This window comes from Barbus barbus, assembly GCF_936440315.1.
Source record: "Barbus barbus genome assembly, chromosome: 3".
In the NCBI taxonomy this organism is placed as follows: Eukaryota; Metazoa; Chordata; class Actinopteri; order Cypriniformes; family Cyprinidae; genus Barbus; species Barbus barbus.
In genome coordinates, this window is record NC_136731.1 from 14,937,077 (window position 1) to 14,955,718 (window position 18,642).

Here is an 18,642-nt window from a genome sequence, read left to right on the forward strand (position 1 = left end):
GCTGTGTTAAATTCACACAAAATTCATTGGGTGCCCAGTAAACTTCAAATAGAAAAGCAACCCAAAATATGTTCTAAATACCTCCATGCTTCAGAGTTTGTAAGAGCTTTTGGTGTTGGCAGCTGCAGTGATTGTGTTGGGTTGGCAGGGCTGATCTCAGGTCAAGGTCAGGGTTGTGTACACAGGATGTTCTGTCGAAGCCAAACCTTGGTTCCTCCCATTTTCATGTCAATGGTTCCTCCTCAAGAGATGGACAGGCTTTTGTGATTGCAGCAGATTCCTCAGATTCCATGCCCTCTCTGAGATTCCTCCCCATGGGACGCACAACACATCCTCTGTTGAATTGAAGATGTGGCCGGTGGCCTGGTGTGCATTAGGGATAGAGCAGCGGAGCATATACTGACAAAAATTCAATGGCATCAGTCATTTAATTTGGCTTAGATGATTTATAAAAATTGTGATATGGCTTAGTAACATTATCAGATAGCTGCGATTTAATTAAATAAAAATAAGCGTGGCACAGTGTTCATGATCTGGGGTTTCAGCATCTCACAGAAAACTCTGGCTACTCCATGTAAACACAATCTCTGCACGATTTTGGGTCTCTTATAACATGCATCTGGAAACACAATGAGGCTCAGCCATTTCAACAGATTAGAAATGAGAGCCGTTTATAAATCTGTTACCCACTTCACTCCCTGTGGGTTTGTGCCAAAATAAAAGCTTGATGGTTTAACAAATTTGAAAAAATAAATAAATTATACTATTGTACTATTATTCTGTGAAATAAAAGTATTTTTAGTAAATAAATGTTTTATTAAAAAAGTCAATAGTATTATTACGCCAGTGATAATATTTCTTGTAATAATGATAATTTTAATTATTATTGAATGTGTCAAAATCAGTGGGAATATGGCTTATGATAGATGAAGTGGAGATATTTTTTAATCTGATATTTAGTGCATGTCAAAGCAACAGCAATATGGCATGTTAAATATGTTATATCACAGTTCAAATAGCAATCATAATTTTTCTCAGACAAATCACACCAAAATTTCACCAGATCATTCAGCCCTAAAAGAATAGCTCTCTAAAAGTGAATGGTTGGATCGATCAGTGGACGATACAGTTCTGTATATTAAACTGTAAGTGTGCAGTTTAGTCATCTTCCGCCTTAAACACTTGAGCTCCTGAAAGATGTGTGGATTCTGATTGGTTGTCAATGTTTTTATCATTCATTAGCTAGAAAAAAAAAACATTCCGAAAGTAATTCCATCGATATCATTCTTCTGTGTCGTTATTGTTATAGTTGTGTTATGGACTGACACAGAAAAGAAGAAATTGCTGAATAAAGTCATTATTTTAACGATGTCCTTACTACCTTTCTTGGCCTTGAACATGGTAGCTGTGTTGAGGGTCAGAAATCTCTCAGACTTCATTAATTTGCGTTCTGAAGATGAATAATTAGGGTGAATAATTAATGACAGAAGTTTCATTTTTGGGTGAACTAACCATTTAAAACTTTATAGTTATAGTTAACATTATAATTATCAACCTTGGTGTGCACAGGCCTTAATTCTTTCCAAAAAGTCAAAATTTCAAAATATATATCACAGAAAAACAAAATACTTAACATATCAGTCTATTTTTCAATATCAGCGATATACAGTTGGGCAAAAACGTATTTAGTCAGCCACCAATTGTGCAAGTTCTCCCACTTAAAAAGATGAGAGAGGCCTGTAATTTTCATCATAGGTACACTTCAACTATGAGAGACAGAATTGGGGGGGGGGGGGGGGGGGGCAGGAAATCACATTGTCTGATTTTTAAAGAATGTATTTGCAAATTATGGTGGAAAATGCATAGTTTGCATGCAGACGCACAGGTTACACCCCTCACAGACTGATTTGTCTACACGATGTCCACCCATCCTCAGAGCGCCGCCCAGGGCAGAGCGCCGGGCTGACGGCCCTGCGATGGAGCGTGTGAGTTGTGCTGTGGTTTAGGGTGGATGAAGGCGGGTGGTGTTCCGCATTGTTTCTGACAGTGGAAAGCAGGTGTGGTCCACAGGAAGTCCAGCTCTTCCTGCGCTTGAGCCCAACAGAGAGTAAATGCTGCCGTAGCACTGTGTGTAAGAGTGAGAATGCTGGGATGGGAGGATGGCTCTGCGGTGGTGTTTTATGTGCTTAATTGTAATTGTTCATCCTGTTTTCACTCTTACTATTGCTTATATTATATTGCATATGTTTGTCATATGAACAAACGGAAAAGTATGATATTGCGCAGACAGTCCCTCACAGCCTTGTTTTTGTTTATGTTAAACTAAATATGACGCCTAGCCTGACTTAGGTTTATTGTACCAACTAGGAAAGTGAAATTGTTTCCCTTTACGATTAAGGGTGTGATTGCAAAACTGCCTGTGTTGAAATCAGTTTTTTTTTTCATTGTAAGGTTCTCTAGGCTAAATATAATCAACAACGCATTAAACACTAATAGTAGTTTGAATCACTGTCCGAAAAACTATAAAAAGACCCAACTTGCTGAACGGAGCGGAAGGGTGTTATTTTCCTGGATGACAATGTGCTGTACGTGTGCCGTGTGAGAACAGTGAGGGGCGGCTCATAATCAGGTGACCTCATCCTGTGCACTGTCCACTTCCATCACATTCGGGACAAAGGGAAAACATTCTTCTGTCTGGGTCTATTCCTCTGTCCAGCAGCACACCCCAGCAGACAGGACTGGAGCCCTTATGAAACCCTTATGAAAATAAAGTGCACTTAATTGTGTTGAATGTGCACCTAGTTTCATTCCCATTCTTAACTGGCAAGTCTACCTTATTTATTTATTTCAGATGTATATGTTTATTTAAAAATTATTTATTCATTTATTTATTTCATTTTCCACTTATTGTTGTATGTCTGTTTGCCTGTTGTTGTTCTGTATGTTTAAAAGACAATAGCAATTCAAATTTGATTTAAAAAAAAAATGTATTTGCAGATCATATAAAGTAATGGAATACAAATCCACTTAAGTGTACTTAAAATTAAGACACTTTCATGATTTTTTGACACTTAAGTACCCTTTTAAAAACTTACTTAAGTACATTTTAAATTCCTATGTTTTAATGACCTTTTGTAATGTTATAAAGACACATACACTTATTTTGATGTGACTAACATATTTAAGCACATGTAAAGTATTTGATTATAATTTTAAATGTAGTTATCCAATATTACATTTTCAGTTGATATATTTTAAATGCACTAAATTGCATCAATATTTTAAATACAAATATATGTTATATGCAAATTTATATATAATAGAATATATATAAATATATAATAAAATATATAATATATTTTAGTTTACCATAAATGCTTGTTAGTACATTTGTCACTTGCCATAGACAATAGAAGTAATTATGAAATTACGGTAACACATTGTAGGGACTAATTAGCTTATTAGCATGCCTATTATGAAAATATTGGCTGTTTATTAGGACTTATAAAGCACATATTCTACATGACTATATTCTACATCCCTAATCCTACCCAATACCTAAACTTAACAACTTCCTTACTAAATAATAAGCAGCATATTAGGAGTTTACTGAGGCAAAAGTCAGAATTGTAAAATGTTTTTTTTATCCCATTTACCCGTGGTGTTATTTTAGCGTTCTGATGGGGGTTTGTAAAGCAGAATTCTATACAAAGTTCAAATGGGTCACTAACTATTAATAAGCAGCAAATTATGAGTTTATTGAGGCAAAAGTCATAGTTAATGGTTTGTTAATAGTGAGAATTGGACCTTAAAAAAAGTGTGACTGAAATTACATATGAAGATGTTCTTAAGTCCTACTTAGGGTTGCTAAAAAAACAAGTAATTTCATTTCATATAAATTTAAACAATAATAAATTTTTATTTTTGGTAACACTTTATTTTATTGTGTTCTTGTTACACATGTTATAATTACTATTATACACTATTACAATAACAATAAATTGTGCATAATTACATGCAACGAACCCTAAACCAAACCCTAATGCTAATCCTAACCATATAGTAAGTATATGTAGTTAATTAATACTACTCAGTACTTAAATGCATAATTACACTATAACAAGTATACCTTAAAATAAAGCGTAACCTTATTTTTATTTGTATATAGCATGCAATTACGTGTCTGAAAACATTACATTACATTGTTCACATTTAAGTCAATTCTTCAAAGTATATTATTTCCATAAGAGGTACTCTTTTTTTTTTAAGTATGTTAAGGTGATCTTCTTTTTAACAAAGGAAAGGTTCTCAGCCGAATGACAGTCACATGAAAATTAGGCATTAAGTGATCTTTTTTGTGTCTTATGCAATATAATTGTGGTCTTTTGGATTTGGTCAGGGGGCAATTGCATAACACAGACAATATGTTAACACTGTGTCTTAAGAACTAGTCTGACCAGTTAGCCGTTAGTCAAGGGATAAGAGTCGTATTCAAATTAGACCGGTCTACCTTTTCATGTAACTGACTTAAAAAAGTTACAAAATTCAGATGACCCGTAAGACTATACTAAGCAGTTACAGTTAACCGTCCTCAGGTTTTAAAGAGGACTTCTAGGATTCTGAAGTTAAGGATTTGTGCTCTTTAAGATATTATATAAGATGATATCCTATAAGATGAAGTGCACAGACATTCAGACGCCAAACTTCCTGCATTCCAGTGGCATGTGCTTGTGTTTCATTGTGCTGATGTTGTGTTGTATCTGTCCTGCAGGACTTGAAGACCCAGCTCAGACCCCGGCTATGTGTCATTGAGAAAGGCCCCAATGGCTTCGGCTTTAACCTGCACAGTGAGAAGTCCAGACCTGGCCAGTACATCAGAGCTATAGATGACGACTCGCCAGCACAGAGATCCGGCCTGAGGCCCAAAGACCGGTTAATACAGGTAAGATCGTTGCTGTGCTCTTTGGAATTTCATTATTGGAATACACATGGTGCTTTCTTTAGACTTTGGCCAAAATCAATTATTTTTGGAACGATTACATAACTTTTGGTGAGAAAAATCTTTGGTGTTACAATAAAACATGATAGATTTATACTTTTCCAAGTATAGCATTATTATGACTTGGAAACACTGTTCCTGGAAGGGAAATTTGTACATTGTAGCGTTTTTTTAGCTTATCCTGTTCGGAACGGAGGAGCAGAGACTCATGGGAGAGACACATCAACCTCATGATATTTGAGGGAGGAGATCCTTTATAAAGGAAGCAAACAGAAGCAGAGCATCACTCAATAATCATACTACTACTACTACATTTTAGTTTTTGTGTATTGTATTCAGTACATCATATCAGTTATAAGTCTGAAGACACATTCGGTTAGTTTTCAGGACGCCAGACTGTGACTAAATAGCAAAATGTCACTGGTTTTCTGCACTGATACAACTTTAGGTTTGCCCAACTCTTTCTGATTAAGCACTGCCATGAAAAACACTTCAAAACAGTTAGTGTAATGAACAGGGCAGTGATGACCAAGTGCAATGTGACGTGACCCGTTTGAACTTTGCATAGAATTCAGCTTCACAAAGCCCTGTCAGACCGCCAAAATAACATCACAGGTGAATGGGATAAAAAAAAAAATGGGTCACACTTTATTTTAAGGTCCAATTCTGACTTTTGCCTCAGTGAACTCCTAATTTGTTGCTTATTAATAGTTAGTAAGGTAGTTGTTAAGTTTAGGTATTGGGTAGGATTAGGGATGTAGAATATGGTCATGCAGAATATGTGCTTTATACGTACTAATAAACAGCCAATATTTTCATAATAAGCAAGTTAATATGAGAATTGGTCCATATACTGAAGTATTACCAAAAAATTTAACTAATATATGTATATATAATATATTCTTCCCCAGTTGATTAATCACAGTACATTAAGACAACTGTTTTGTATTACAACTTTTCTGAGCTGTTACAGTATGTTTAAATACACTGTAAAAAAAAATTCTGTATTTTTTTTTAAATAATTTTGGCAGCTGTGGTTGCCAGAATAATTGAGTAAAAAATACAGAAAATCTATGAACACATTTACAGAACAAACTGTAACATTTACAGTATAAAACTGTAATTTTCAAACAAGGAAATTTGAATGGAAACCAGTAAATTCAACAAAACACACTGCTATTAAAATCTGTTTTGTGTGTAGTGTTTTACCTTAAGTTATGGTGATATGGTATGATATGGTCAAGCAGTATATATAATATTTATGTTATGCAATTGACTGACCAACACAACTATGTCATAAAAAAATAGTTTTGTGTCAACAATTAGTACGGAGTAACTTACATTTTAGACACAGTATTGTCAATATTGCTCTGTTTTCGCAAACAATAATAGTTCCAAACAAATTCACAGCAGAACTGCTGTTTGACTCCGAGCAGCACACAATGGTGTTTTGTTCCTGAACGAATTCTGAATATGTAATAATTTTGTAGACAATGTAAATAATACCGAAAATAAACCATGAGTAGGTGTATATTTCTTTAAGGTTTTCTCTGTCCTGTTCTTGTGCGAGTTGTAAGTCTTGAGTTTGGCCGCTTCCTCCGGAGCGAGAGCCACAGAAGGGCCACCAGTGAACAAGTGAAGGGAGGGAAGGAAGCAGAGGGAGGAGAGCGATGGAGGGGTCTTTGTTGTCCCAGAGGGGCCTCCAGGCCTCCTACTGTGAGCCGGGCTCTTTGTGTTGGACAGGCTGCTGCTGTTCCTGCTGAGCGCACATTGTCCGTTTCCTCTCCGGGCTTGAGCGCCACTAACAGACACACCCTCATTCCACATATAGAGTGTTCCCAGAGCACCTGGCATCACACCTAAAGCTATCTGAACATGCCAGTGCTCTCCTTTCTTCTGCTTAAAGGTGTAGTTTACTCATGAAAATTTAGTGTTTATCACACATTCTAATATGGTTCACACCCCATATTATTTTCACTGTTGCGTGAAACACAAAATGAGATGCTGTCAAACTCTAAAAAGGAGCGAAATGATCCGTAATCGTACTAGAAATGAGCTTCTGGTTTGTCCTTCTTGAAGTTTGACTGCACGAATCACTGCATTCCTTGTGTTTGAAAGAGGAAATAAAATAAGAGGTCAGAAAAACTGAAGAGTGAATGATGGCATTTCCATTTCTGAGTGAACTTTTCCTTTAAATGCCACCTGAAGTGAAACGTTTCATGTTGTTCAATTTTAAATAATAAATATTTCAAGATTTGCCCTTGACATTCCTCTCTATTCAGTTCACAGAAAAGTCTCTCGTTTTTTTGTTTTTTTTTGGCAGATGTGTAATGCTACAATGTTTGTGATTCAAAGACACAGGATATCCTTTCCTCGGACAGCAGGAAAGGAGACTGATAATATTGAAAAATTAATCCTTTCTTTGATAAACAATTTGTTGGAACAATGAAGATATAAATAATGCATCTAAAAATAGATGCCAGGGTAACGGCAAAAAATTACAGTTTAATTAAAATAATGAAATCTCAATTGCAGACTATTTTCAGAGATGCAATAAAACTCAATAGAACTAATACTAGTCTAAATAAAAAACTAAAGAGAACTCAAGCTCACTGAAGACAAGTATACAGTCAACAATTAAATAAGAATAAGAACTAATTACAAGCAATAGGACAAAAAACTACAGTAGAGCAAATAAATAAGAAACGCTGCATACATTGTATAAAGTAATCAAGTGTATAAAAACACTGCATATTCTTCACTGTGTAGATGAAATATATATTTCTTCTTATTAAAGTTACAAAAGTGATTTAGTCAAAAGCAGAGATTTTGATTAACATGAATGACTTTAAGAGCTGCCCAGATCCAATATACTGTTACACGTGTTTACTTTCTCAGCTTTTTTTGCTTTCACTTACTATATTTATGAGGACACTTGCGAAGACGGTCATTTTGACACATAAAAGTGTGTGCAGTTATCCGTTCAAGGTCTATGCTGCTTAATACACTTCTCGTAAAGAGTAGGGGTGTAACCCCGCCCCCGGTGTCCTGGCCAAATTCCCTCCACTGGCCCTTGTCTATCATGGCCTCCTAATAATCCCCTTACACTTGATTGGCTCTATTACTCTCTCCTCTCCACCTGTAGCTGGTGTGTGGTGAGCGCACTGGCGCCGTTGTGCTGTGGCTGCCGTCGCATCATCCAAGTGGATGCTGCACACTGGTGGTGGTTGAGGAGAGACACCCCACATGATTGTAAAGCGCTTTGGGTGTATGGCAATACACCATAAAAGCGCTATATAAATGCATCATTCATTCATTCATTCATATAAAGTGGCAAAAATGACTCCGTTTAATACTCTTGCGCTCTATGAGCACCGTCTTCATGTGTGCGCTCCTCTCTGACGGCGCTCAGAAAGCACGCATATAGCGAAATGAGTTCACTTTTGCTGCTGATTGTGTTTCAGTGTTTTTTAAACTCAAATGCTTAAAAACAAGTGTAAACAATATGTTTTCGTGACCTTGTAGCACAGCAATGTCACGTGAGCATGTAACCTAGGTGAAAATATTTAACAGTTAATCATGTCTACCGCCCGTATATCGCCCACCCCTATGTTGTATGCTGTATACTGACTGAGCATAGCATTTAATGGTTTGGAATATGTGGATACCCTACTGTGTGTAGTACACAAAAGAGCATATTGTACACAATATCCCACAATGCAATGCAAACTTCCATTTCCTGTATTATGAAGTAGACACAAACATCCAGCTTAACCCTATTTATTTTTGAGACTTAAAGGCAATGTGAAACTTCATTCCCAAATGATTTTTCTTACATGTGATATATTGTTGAGAGAATCAGGACATTCAGCAAGAACCAATACAGGGACTTACTTATTAAAGTGGAGCTGGATGATTGTTGGGGCGCGGATGGAAAATATAATGGCTTGGTGACATTGTTTCAGTGGATTATTTAAAATATTAAGCAATAATTCTAATATTTATTTACTTTGGAATAATGTGTGCTGATTAATTGTGCAACTGGATTTATTTAGATTTGATGTTGACATTACATATGCACATAATGACTTAGACAATGCAATATGATATCCACCCTATTTTTAACATAAGAACAGGTGCGGCCATAGCAGTCTGTTATGCTGCTTAATACTGCAAACTGCTTTTTGGTATAATATTATTTTAAACACACCTGTAGCACAAATAATTTGACTATTTGCTGCATTTTACTTCTTAATAACTTCTTGTATATTCACTGAAAACTGTACCTCCACTTTCAAAAATAAGGTGGATAGTATACTACTGATTGAATTATATATTGTTGCATACTATATACTCAGTATATACTGTAAGCAATTTGCTATAATCCAGTCATTTTTAACACTTAAAGGTATAGTTCAACCAGAAAGTGTAAATTCTGTCATTGTTTATTTTCATTTTGTTCCAGACCCATAAGACTGATGTGCATCTTTGCACCACAAATGAAGATATTTTTAATATTGTCTCATCAATTTTTGTCCATCTACTGAAAGTCCACACAACCAAAATGTTCAAGCAACAAAGTAAAAGAGAGATTGTGAATATAATTAATTCCAAGTTTAATCCAAGTCTTCTGAAGAGATGCGATCGCTTTATGTGTGTGATCAATGTTTATGTGAATACAAACCTAAAGTAATTCAGTTTGTCATACTGTGTATAAAGCGAAATTGTCTTGGATTAAACCAGACTTAATATAGTTAACTAATTCTAAACTATAAAAAAATAGAATACAATAAAGGTTAACCAAAACAAAATATTTAAAAAACTTGGTTTCTTGTCATATTTTATTACCATCTTCTACACTATAGCGAATAAACTGTGATAATGTGAGAAATGCTGAAGAAGATGTCTGAATAAATTTAGGTTTTGACTGTATGCCTTAAATTGTGAGTCATTCAGTCCTGCATGTGTCTCTGTGTGTCTTCAGGTGTGTCATTGTTTGTTCTCAGGTCAACGGGGTTTCGGTGGAGGGGAAGCAGCATGCTGAGGTGGTGGCCGCCATTAAAGCCGGGGGTGGCAAGACTTCACTATTGGTCGTAGATTCAGACACAGATGCTTTCTTCAAGAAGTGTCGAGTGATGCCTTCCACAGAACACCTCACAGGTACAAACAAAACTCTTACCTGACACAGAATATAAAGTGAAAGTGTTTTGTGGAAGAAGATTTCAGAAGGTTTCAAGCAGCTGTAACTCTCACGCTGACACAGAGTCATTGTTTGGCAGGGGTCACTCAGGCATGCGTGACTGCTTTCACTCTGGTCTCTCTCACTGCACTGGTTTTGGGTTTCCTATTAAGCAATTTAGTTTATCCGTCTCGTTGTGTCACTCAGTGCCAAGGATCTCCAGTGAAAGGCTGTTCCAACAGGAGCCATGGAAACCAAAAGTGTGTGTGTGTGTGTGTTTGACACAACTAGATTAGTCATGAGTGAGTGGAGATGCAATGTTTACTCATTTTATTTACAGAGCATGCGTTTGGCGTCAGCACTAGTGGAAACTTTCCTTAGCTGCTATCGCTGATGTCTCATTTTATCAGTCGTATACAGACACCCATCTGTTAAAGTGAAAACGGGAGGACAGATCAGACAAATGCTTTCAGACGTCTCAGGTGTTGCTGCTCTCACTCTCAGTCATTTTATACTCATGACGAGTCTGTTTTCTGCCAGAATCACTCTCTTTATCTGCGTTTCGATGTGAATAGTTCTTTTCAGTTCATAGTCAGGCCGTGGGATTAGCTGTCACACCCTTCATAAGACGGACAGTGGAAAGTGGAGTAGACAACACTATCTCATGACTAATTAGTATGTATTTTAGAAGGTTTTTAATCAATCCTGCAAGACAGACTTTTCAGGATAGGGGATTAACTAAAATTTACTGGCAGTTTCTGGAAGATAAATTCTTCAAACAGTGGTACAAGAGGATGTGATGCTGGTTGTTCAAGTGTCACTCTCAACTTATCTGTCCATAAAGCCAGTATAAAATCAGTCTTCGTGTATTTCACAACACTTCAGCAGGTTATTCTTATTAAGTGAGGGCCACTTTTTTGGCCAAGCAAAGTCTCTGAGAACCTGACACATTGCACTTCTGGAAACTCCAGGAAGCTTGCAGTTCTGGAAAATGATGACGCTGGAGACTAAATGGTTCCTGATGGTTTCTCACCTAATTCTTCACATTAATTCTTTTGCAGTCTTTTCTTCTCCACCTGTTTTTTTCTGACCGTGCTGACCCAATGAGCATTTCGCTGCCCAATGGTCATGCCTTAACTTTGCTAATTCTATTAATGCATTAGTATTGCATCCTTCTCGTGGGCATTTCATATTTTTTTACTTTTATTCTTGAGTTCAATCTCTTTTTTTGGCTCATTTTATCTATAGAAGACAACCTGCCTAATAATTCTGCACACCTGGAGTAAGGAGTTTTTGACTTTCAGCCTTCATGGACAATTATATATCACTTATAAATGATTAAATACAAAATCAATAGTAGTTATATAGTAGATTGATATGGTTTGGAACTGGTAAAATGTTCTTGGAAAAAAAAATATGAGCAGAATATCAACTTGCCTAATAATTCTGAACACACTGTAATACACTAACTTATCACTGAAAGTAGTAAAAATGGAAAAAAAAAATGCCCTCTTTCTCTTCGTCATGATGTGGTTCACTGGTAATTAAAGCCAGTGCTTTATTCTCAATAACTACCCTATATTTATTTATAACAAGTATATATAACACACCATTGCATGCATCATTTAAGACACTTAAGTTTGACACTGCTTACTCGGTCCATGCAATGTACAGGTAGAGCTTCATATTACGAGTAGCAAACCATTAGGTCTTTAAACATGAGATGATTACGAAGCCTGAAATAACCCCTTATTTTGTAAAATGGAAATATGATTAAAAATACAAATGTTAAACTGAGACTATTTACTACAGTTTAATTTATTAACATCTGACAATGGCTAATGTGTGTCTGTGTTCTTTGAGAAATACTTGCATTATTCATAAATGTTTTTTTTTTAAATGTCATTCATTCATCTTATATTAAAGTAAAAGGTACTGTTTACATGAACAAGTGTAATATCATTTGTTTTATGATAATGTCTCTAGTTTTATCACTACACAAGAAAAAAGCTCATGGTAATATGGTACATATTAGCATGATAGGCCTACTGGAAATTATGTAGCTTAATATTTATATTTTATGATACTTTGTGGTGCTTTGTTGTATGTGACATGTATAATGTGAAGTGTGAAGAGTGTGGGTGAGTCTATCTTTGGAAATAGTAATAAAAATGGTCTGGGTTATGATCAAGGGCACCCTCCCACCTTGCAGGCTTTGGCCTACTTCCAGCTTCATGAAGTGCCCTAAGGTCCCTGATAATAAACCCCACAAAACTAAACTAAAGGATTCAGTCCCCTATAAACCCAGAAAACCAGGAACCTAAATGTAACCAGTGCTGCGCTCATTAAGAAATGCCCTGCATTTATAGCCAGTCTCAGTGACGTTACACCGCAGCCCTGAAGCTGGGATTCATAAATAAACAAATAAATAAATAAAAAGAAAGTGTTGTATGTAACTCAAAAGTACATCTCAGGACCAAAAGTGAACCCCTGTGAATTTAGATTCGGATTCATGAAATTCGTGAAATGAATCATCCAGACCTATTTGTGAACTGGTTTGATAGATTCAAAGAAACCAAGCTGGAAGATTCATTCGCGAACTGGATGTCGCTATGACAGATCCGCAAAGCTTTCCCTGCTGTTCTTTTGTGCGTTGCAGTATCAAATGTCATGAAATGTCTGCAGAAATGTATCGGATTAAAATATTGATTTTGATGTGAAAAATTGTAGGCTAGTAAAGGTAAAGTAAACATCAACAAAAATCGTTATACTTAAGACAAGTAGAAATACAAAAACTGTAGTTAAGGTCTTTTGAAAATCTAAAAAAAAAGTAAAGAAAGGAATTATTCAGAGGTGAATTTCGGAAAAGGCTGTTGGGAACTGGGATCAGTGTCATATCACTGTGCTACAGGTTTTAAACACTCAACGGGACGGGTGACGGATGCAAGAGGTCCTCGCTGCAGCCTGTAGCCCGATGACGTACTGGATCAGATCCAATACGTAGTGGATGTTTAACGCACATAGGTCTCGAATAAATTCATATTTTTGGATTTAAATCAAACTTGGCTTATCAATACATAAAACATGTGCATATACACCTATACATTACTCACATTATATACATGTATACTATTTGTCAGGTGTGGGTGAAGGGATACATTTACATTTATTCATTTAGCTGACACTTTTATCCAAAGCGACTTACAATTGCTATATATGTCAGAGGTTGCACGCCTCTGGAGCAACTAGGGGGTTAAGTGTCTTGCTCAGGGACACATTGGTGTCTCACAGTGGATTCGAACCCGGGTCTCTCACACCAAAGGCATGTGTCTTATCCACTGCGCCATCACCACCATAGATAGAGCGAGGACTCAATTGCTGGAGGAAACTAGGGCTTTATTAATTATAATATAAACAAACAAAAACTACCCCGAAGGGGAAAACACACTGGCAAGGCAAGGCAGGACAGGACAGGACTTCACAAGGGTAAGGTCGACGACGAACAGGCCCAGGACTGCAAACACAAGGGCTGTATCCGAAATCGCCCCCTATACCCTCATTCACTATTCCCTACATTAGTCCACTCATTCAGTTCACTTGAAGGAGTGAATGAAAATGAGTGAGTGAATTCGGACACTGAATGCACCGGAAGGACTGTCGCTTTTGCATAGTTTGCTTGCTGTTAAATAATCATTTGATACGGGCAGCTCCAATAGTAAGATTGAAGGATATATCTTGAACTCTGTCACGGAAATTATGTATAAACTCTAATAGTCAATTTGCAATTAATTTGTACCTGTGTTGTATTACGCCGTGGACGAGTGCTTCTAAAATCAATGAATGGATGATTCAGCTGCGGGCGCCATCTTCTGGTGAGACGCGGGAATTGACTCGGTCGCAGTGCATTCTGGGGATTCTCTAGCCGTTGAGTGTACATCGGTTGTACACTCGTTTTTGTGGTGCATTGTGGGATTGAATGAGTGCACTCGAGAACATCCACTATGGTTTCGAACACCACTTAAAATGGCCGTCCCCTCAAATAGTGCACTATCTGAGGGTGTAGGGGGCGATTTCGGATACAGCCAAGGAGATTATAAGGGGAGCAAATGAGGAGGGTAATGAGGTAACAGGTGGGGCAAATTAACCAATAATCAGGAAACAAGGTGGGTGGGGTCAAGACAATTGACATTGCTCAAACAAAACAAAAACACAAGGCCAGCAAAACAAATCACTAGCCATGTGCAAAAAAGGACACGAACAATAACGGGACTATTGGCTAACGGAACCCCGACTGACAGGATTGTTTTTCTTCTTTTTATTTTTATACGATATAAAAAAGATGTCTGCATATTTTAGTAGGCCTATAACTTTTATACTCTGTCACGTAGGCCTATAGCACAGAGAGTGAGAACGAAAAATAATATTTGATTCATGAACGAAATATTGACAGAACTATACGACTATTATGGAAAAAAAAAGACAATAGAACCCATTTTTTCATAAAGAACAAACTAAATTGTAATTAGTAGATTTGTATTTCCAAAACGAATCAAACTGATTTTTTGTATTTCCAAAACAAATCCTTCATTCAAAACTAGCTATCCTTGCTTAAATAAAGTTTGAATAGCCTGCGCTACTGGTTTAAAATCACAGTATACTATAATTTGTGTAAACACACCTATATATCTCGTAATTAATTTACATTTAATACTAGCTTTAATGTCAGCCCCACTTTGCACGAGCATTAAAAATCCAATACTGCGCATGCACGTCAAACATCCACTACGTATTGGATCTGATCCAGCACGTCATGGTGCTACAGGCTGCAGACTCCATGGATTCCTTACAGTCATTCATTGCCCAGGTTACTGGGGGTGTATTACAGAAAGTTTCTTATCTTAGGTCTTAACTTAAGAATGATGTGTTAAATTGGGATTTTTCGCAAATTCGTATTACAGAAGCAAATCTTAACTTGATTTGGGATTCTTATCCTATCTATCAAAATAGTATCTTATCTCTAGTTAGGAAATCTTAAATGGCATAATCAAGCTCGACAATCCACTCTCAGGTCTGTTACCAAGCAACCAACACTGCTGATGAGGTAAACAAAATAATGGAAGCTACTTCTCTTTCAAAATCGCCTTTTGCAAAAAAACGTAAGGCATTAGTCACTTGCATTTTCAACTATTAATAAATGTTATACCATTGTCGGACAGCACAGTTGTAAGCGGTTTTTTCCCGTTAGCTTTCAAATAATTTTGACGTTAGGACAGCTGTGGGGTTGTCCTAAAGTTAAGACAGTTTTTAGGGGTTTTTGTCAAGTTAGGAGGTTTCTGTAATACCCTTCTCCTATCTGTAGTTAAGATAAGATAACACACTTAGGAAATGCTGTTCTGTAATAGCTTTTGTCCTAAATGTGGTCCTAACTGAAATTACCATGGTTACCAAACAGATAAGATAAGATTTTAAAGTTAGGATCTTTCTGTAATACGCCCCCTGATCTCTAGTGAGAGCTGTTGGCAGGAACCAGTGTCATACCAAATATGACCTCTAGGATTAGCTGCTGGTGATGCTGCTGATCAAGTACTTTAGTAATGATCTGCATATATTTCATAGAGTTTGTAAGCATTACATTGATTTATTACATTGAGTACACCATAATAATTTCCTTTAGTAAAAACTCTTATGGGCCTGCTGATCACACACTAAACTGAAAAGCTCTTTCAGCCAATTAAACTGTTTCAGTCAGATTATTCCAAATCACTTAAGTCAAATCGGCCATGTTAAATATAGCATAATAAGATACTACTCCTACTTTCTCTGCAGTATATAGTACATTTGCCATACTTTGCAAAGCGCTCCACATGATCTTCCATTTCTGGGGTGACAATTGAAACAGAATTAATGTCAGCCATCTGTTTGAACGGAAAGCCTAAATATGCTTTACAAAATTGAATTATGGATGTCAACTGGATGCCAGGTCATATGCCAACAATTTAGCATAGAACATTGCCTATTATTTCTCTTACTATTTTTACACACTGTGTAGGCAGTATGTGTGCACTGTACTATATGCATATTGTGCAGTATTCAGTAGTAAGGTAGGATTCTGTTTTCCACACAGCCATACATTTAGCCCTCACACACACACACACACACACACACACACTCTCTCTGGCTCTCTCTGCTGCCTGTCATCCAAATTTGGAAGCAGCATTTGTGTGGTTTCCAAGGTGCCATTCTGGAGTGGCTCTCAGATTGCCGTATTGGGACTGAAGAGCGTCTGAAGTGTCCAAACAGCCAGTGATGTGTGTTTTGTGTCGATTAGGGGCCAGAAGGATCTGTGCAGGGCTGAGTGTTATCGTATCTTCCCTGCAGTTTTCTGCCACTCATGTAGTGTTCAGACAGCGGTAGAAAGATAGAAATTCAGACACAAGAAGACGGTAAGAGTGCTGGGATTATTTTAAAAATCTGTTATCTGCCTTGCCATTTTGCTTTTCTTACTGAAAACTCTGTAGATGGGCATCAGTATAGTTCTTTTTATTGGAACTGTAACATAAGTAAGAATTAGTGCGTATTTTTTCATAATCAAGTCAATTACAGTACATTGAATTCTGTGATAATGAAGAAAATTGTAATGTTTCTTGGTAACGTATAACACCCTACAGTTACACTGCATCCCCACAGGCCTCAAGTGGTGTGTTGCAACCCTTCAAAACTAAACCGTTTAGTGACTGTCATTTTGACTTGTCCTTCAGTGTGTAAACAAATGCTAACATATTTACAGTAAAAGACTTACAGTTGTAATCCAGCAGAGAACTGTGCAGCACCATCAACTTTTTCTTTTTTACTTAAAGTACATTTTAAATCATTATGTTTTACTCGTTTGTACGGTGACCAAGAGAGCTCAACGTGCTGCAAATAGATAAAACACCTGCAAATAAAGAAAACAACTTCCTCAATTTTAGAATGCACACGCTGCAAATACAGAACAAAACCAAAGAAACGCACTGCAATGTGTTTTGCAGTGTGTTTCTTTATCTGTTTGAGTTGTGAGCATTTGCACCACCTGCTGTCAAACTGATGAAGATGTTTTCTTGATTTGCTGGTGCTTTTTCGATTTGTCTGTGTTTTCTTAAGTTGCAGCGCGTTGAGCTCTCTCAGCTTTAAATTACACTTATTTTGCTTTAAATTACACTTATTTTGATGTGTTGACTAACATCTCAAAGCACATGTAAAGTACTTGATTATAATTTCGACTGAAGTGTTATTTGATATTTTTATGTAATATATTCGCATGCACTAAATTGCAGCTGCATAATTTCAAATGTTTGATTACAAACATATTTAAATACAATAGCATACAAGCTGACAAAAATGACATTAAAGTATATTTTAGTTTACTGAAATATGGTGCACTGGCAAGCATTTATTATAGTCAATAGAAGTAATTATAAAATTACATGTCCTACTTAAATGTATAAAAAGCACTTTAAAGTTCAGCTAATTGCATTTAATATAAATTGAAACTATAATTTTGCAGTTTAATTTAATTCCAATTAACATGCAGTTAAGTGCCCCAAAATATTACATTTAGCTCACACTTAAGTATATTCTTTAATTTTAGTTATATTTTTTATATTATTTGTGTAATAAATACTCTTTTTGAAAGTGTGGGTACTTTTTTTTGCACACGCAAGTCTCAGCAGATCTCCACATACATCCTTCGTCTCTCATGTCAGTTCATTTGCTAATGTGTAATCCACTATGAAGGCCTCTAGATTTTGTTCCCTACGGTATTGCGGGGGTCGGCCGGTATCCAGGTACCATCGTTCTCACCACGGTGATGATGATCATCTGAATAATAAATGAAGTACATACCTGTGGTACAGTATGTAACAGAGTCGACATCTGCTCACTGCAACCCGAGAAGGAGTGAATGTCATTCTAGCTATTCTCTTGGGGTCTGGAAGTGTAATCTTTGCTTCCTCGCTGTCTCTGATGAGGAGCGTTAGAGAGTCAGTGTTGGAGAAAGTGTCCCATCTAAAGGATGCAGATGTACTAGGTTTGATCTGTGACTGACCTGTTCTGCTTCTCTCTGCCCGCAGGACCGCTGCCTGAACCCGTGGTCAACGGAGACATGGAGGACAAGGTACGACTCAGATGATAGAATACTAGCAGGCAAAAATGTCAATTTTGTCTGAATTTTCGCACCCTCATGTCGTTCCAAACCTGTATGACTTTCTTCTGTTGAACTCAAAAGAAGATATTTTGAAGAATGTTGGTAGTATGGAAGACAATACAATACTGTTTTTTTTTTACAGACAACAGAAATGTTTTTGACATTTCTCAGAATATCTTGTTATGCATGCCACTGAAGAAAGAAAGTCATACCAGTTTGGAACAACATGAGGGAAGACAAGTAAATTATTACATTTTTGGGGAGAACTATCCCTTTAATGAA

General features: G+C 36.7%; 1 protein-coding gene across 1 annotated transcript in view; it reads left to right on the forward strand.

The window, feature by feature from the left end:
- Nucleotides 1–18,642, forward strand: part of LOC306852048 (Na(+)/H(+) exchange regulatory cofactor NHE-RF1-like) — a 41,306-nt gene that overhangs the window by 15,790 nt on the left and 6,874 nt on the right. Inside the window, exons 2-4 of the mRNA XM_079388645.1 lie at nt 4,772–4,942; nt 10,006–10,159; nt 18,287–18,330. Coding sequence (XP_079244771.1) covers nt 4,772–4,942; nt 10,006–10,159; nt 18,287–18,330 — 369 coding nt within the window. The remainder of the gene's footprint in view (nt 1–4,771; nt 4,943–10,005; nt 10,160–18,286; nt 18,331–18,642) is intronic.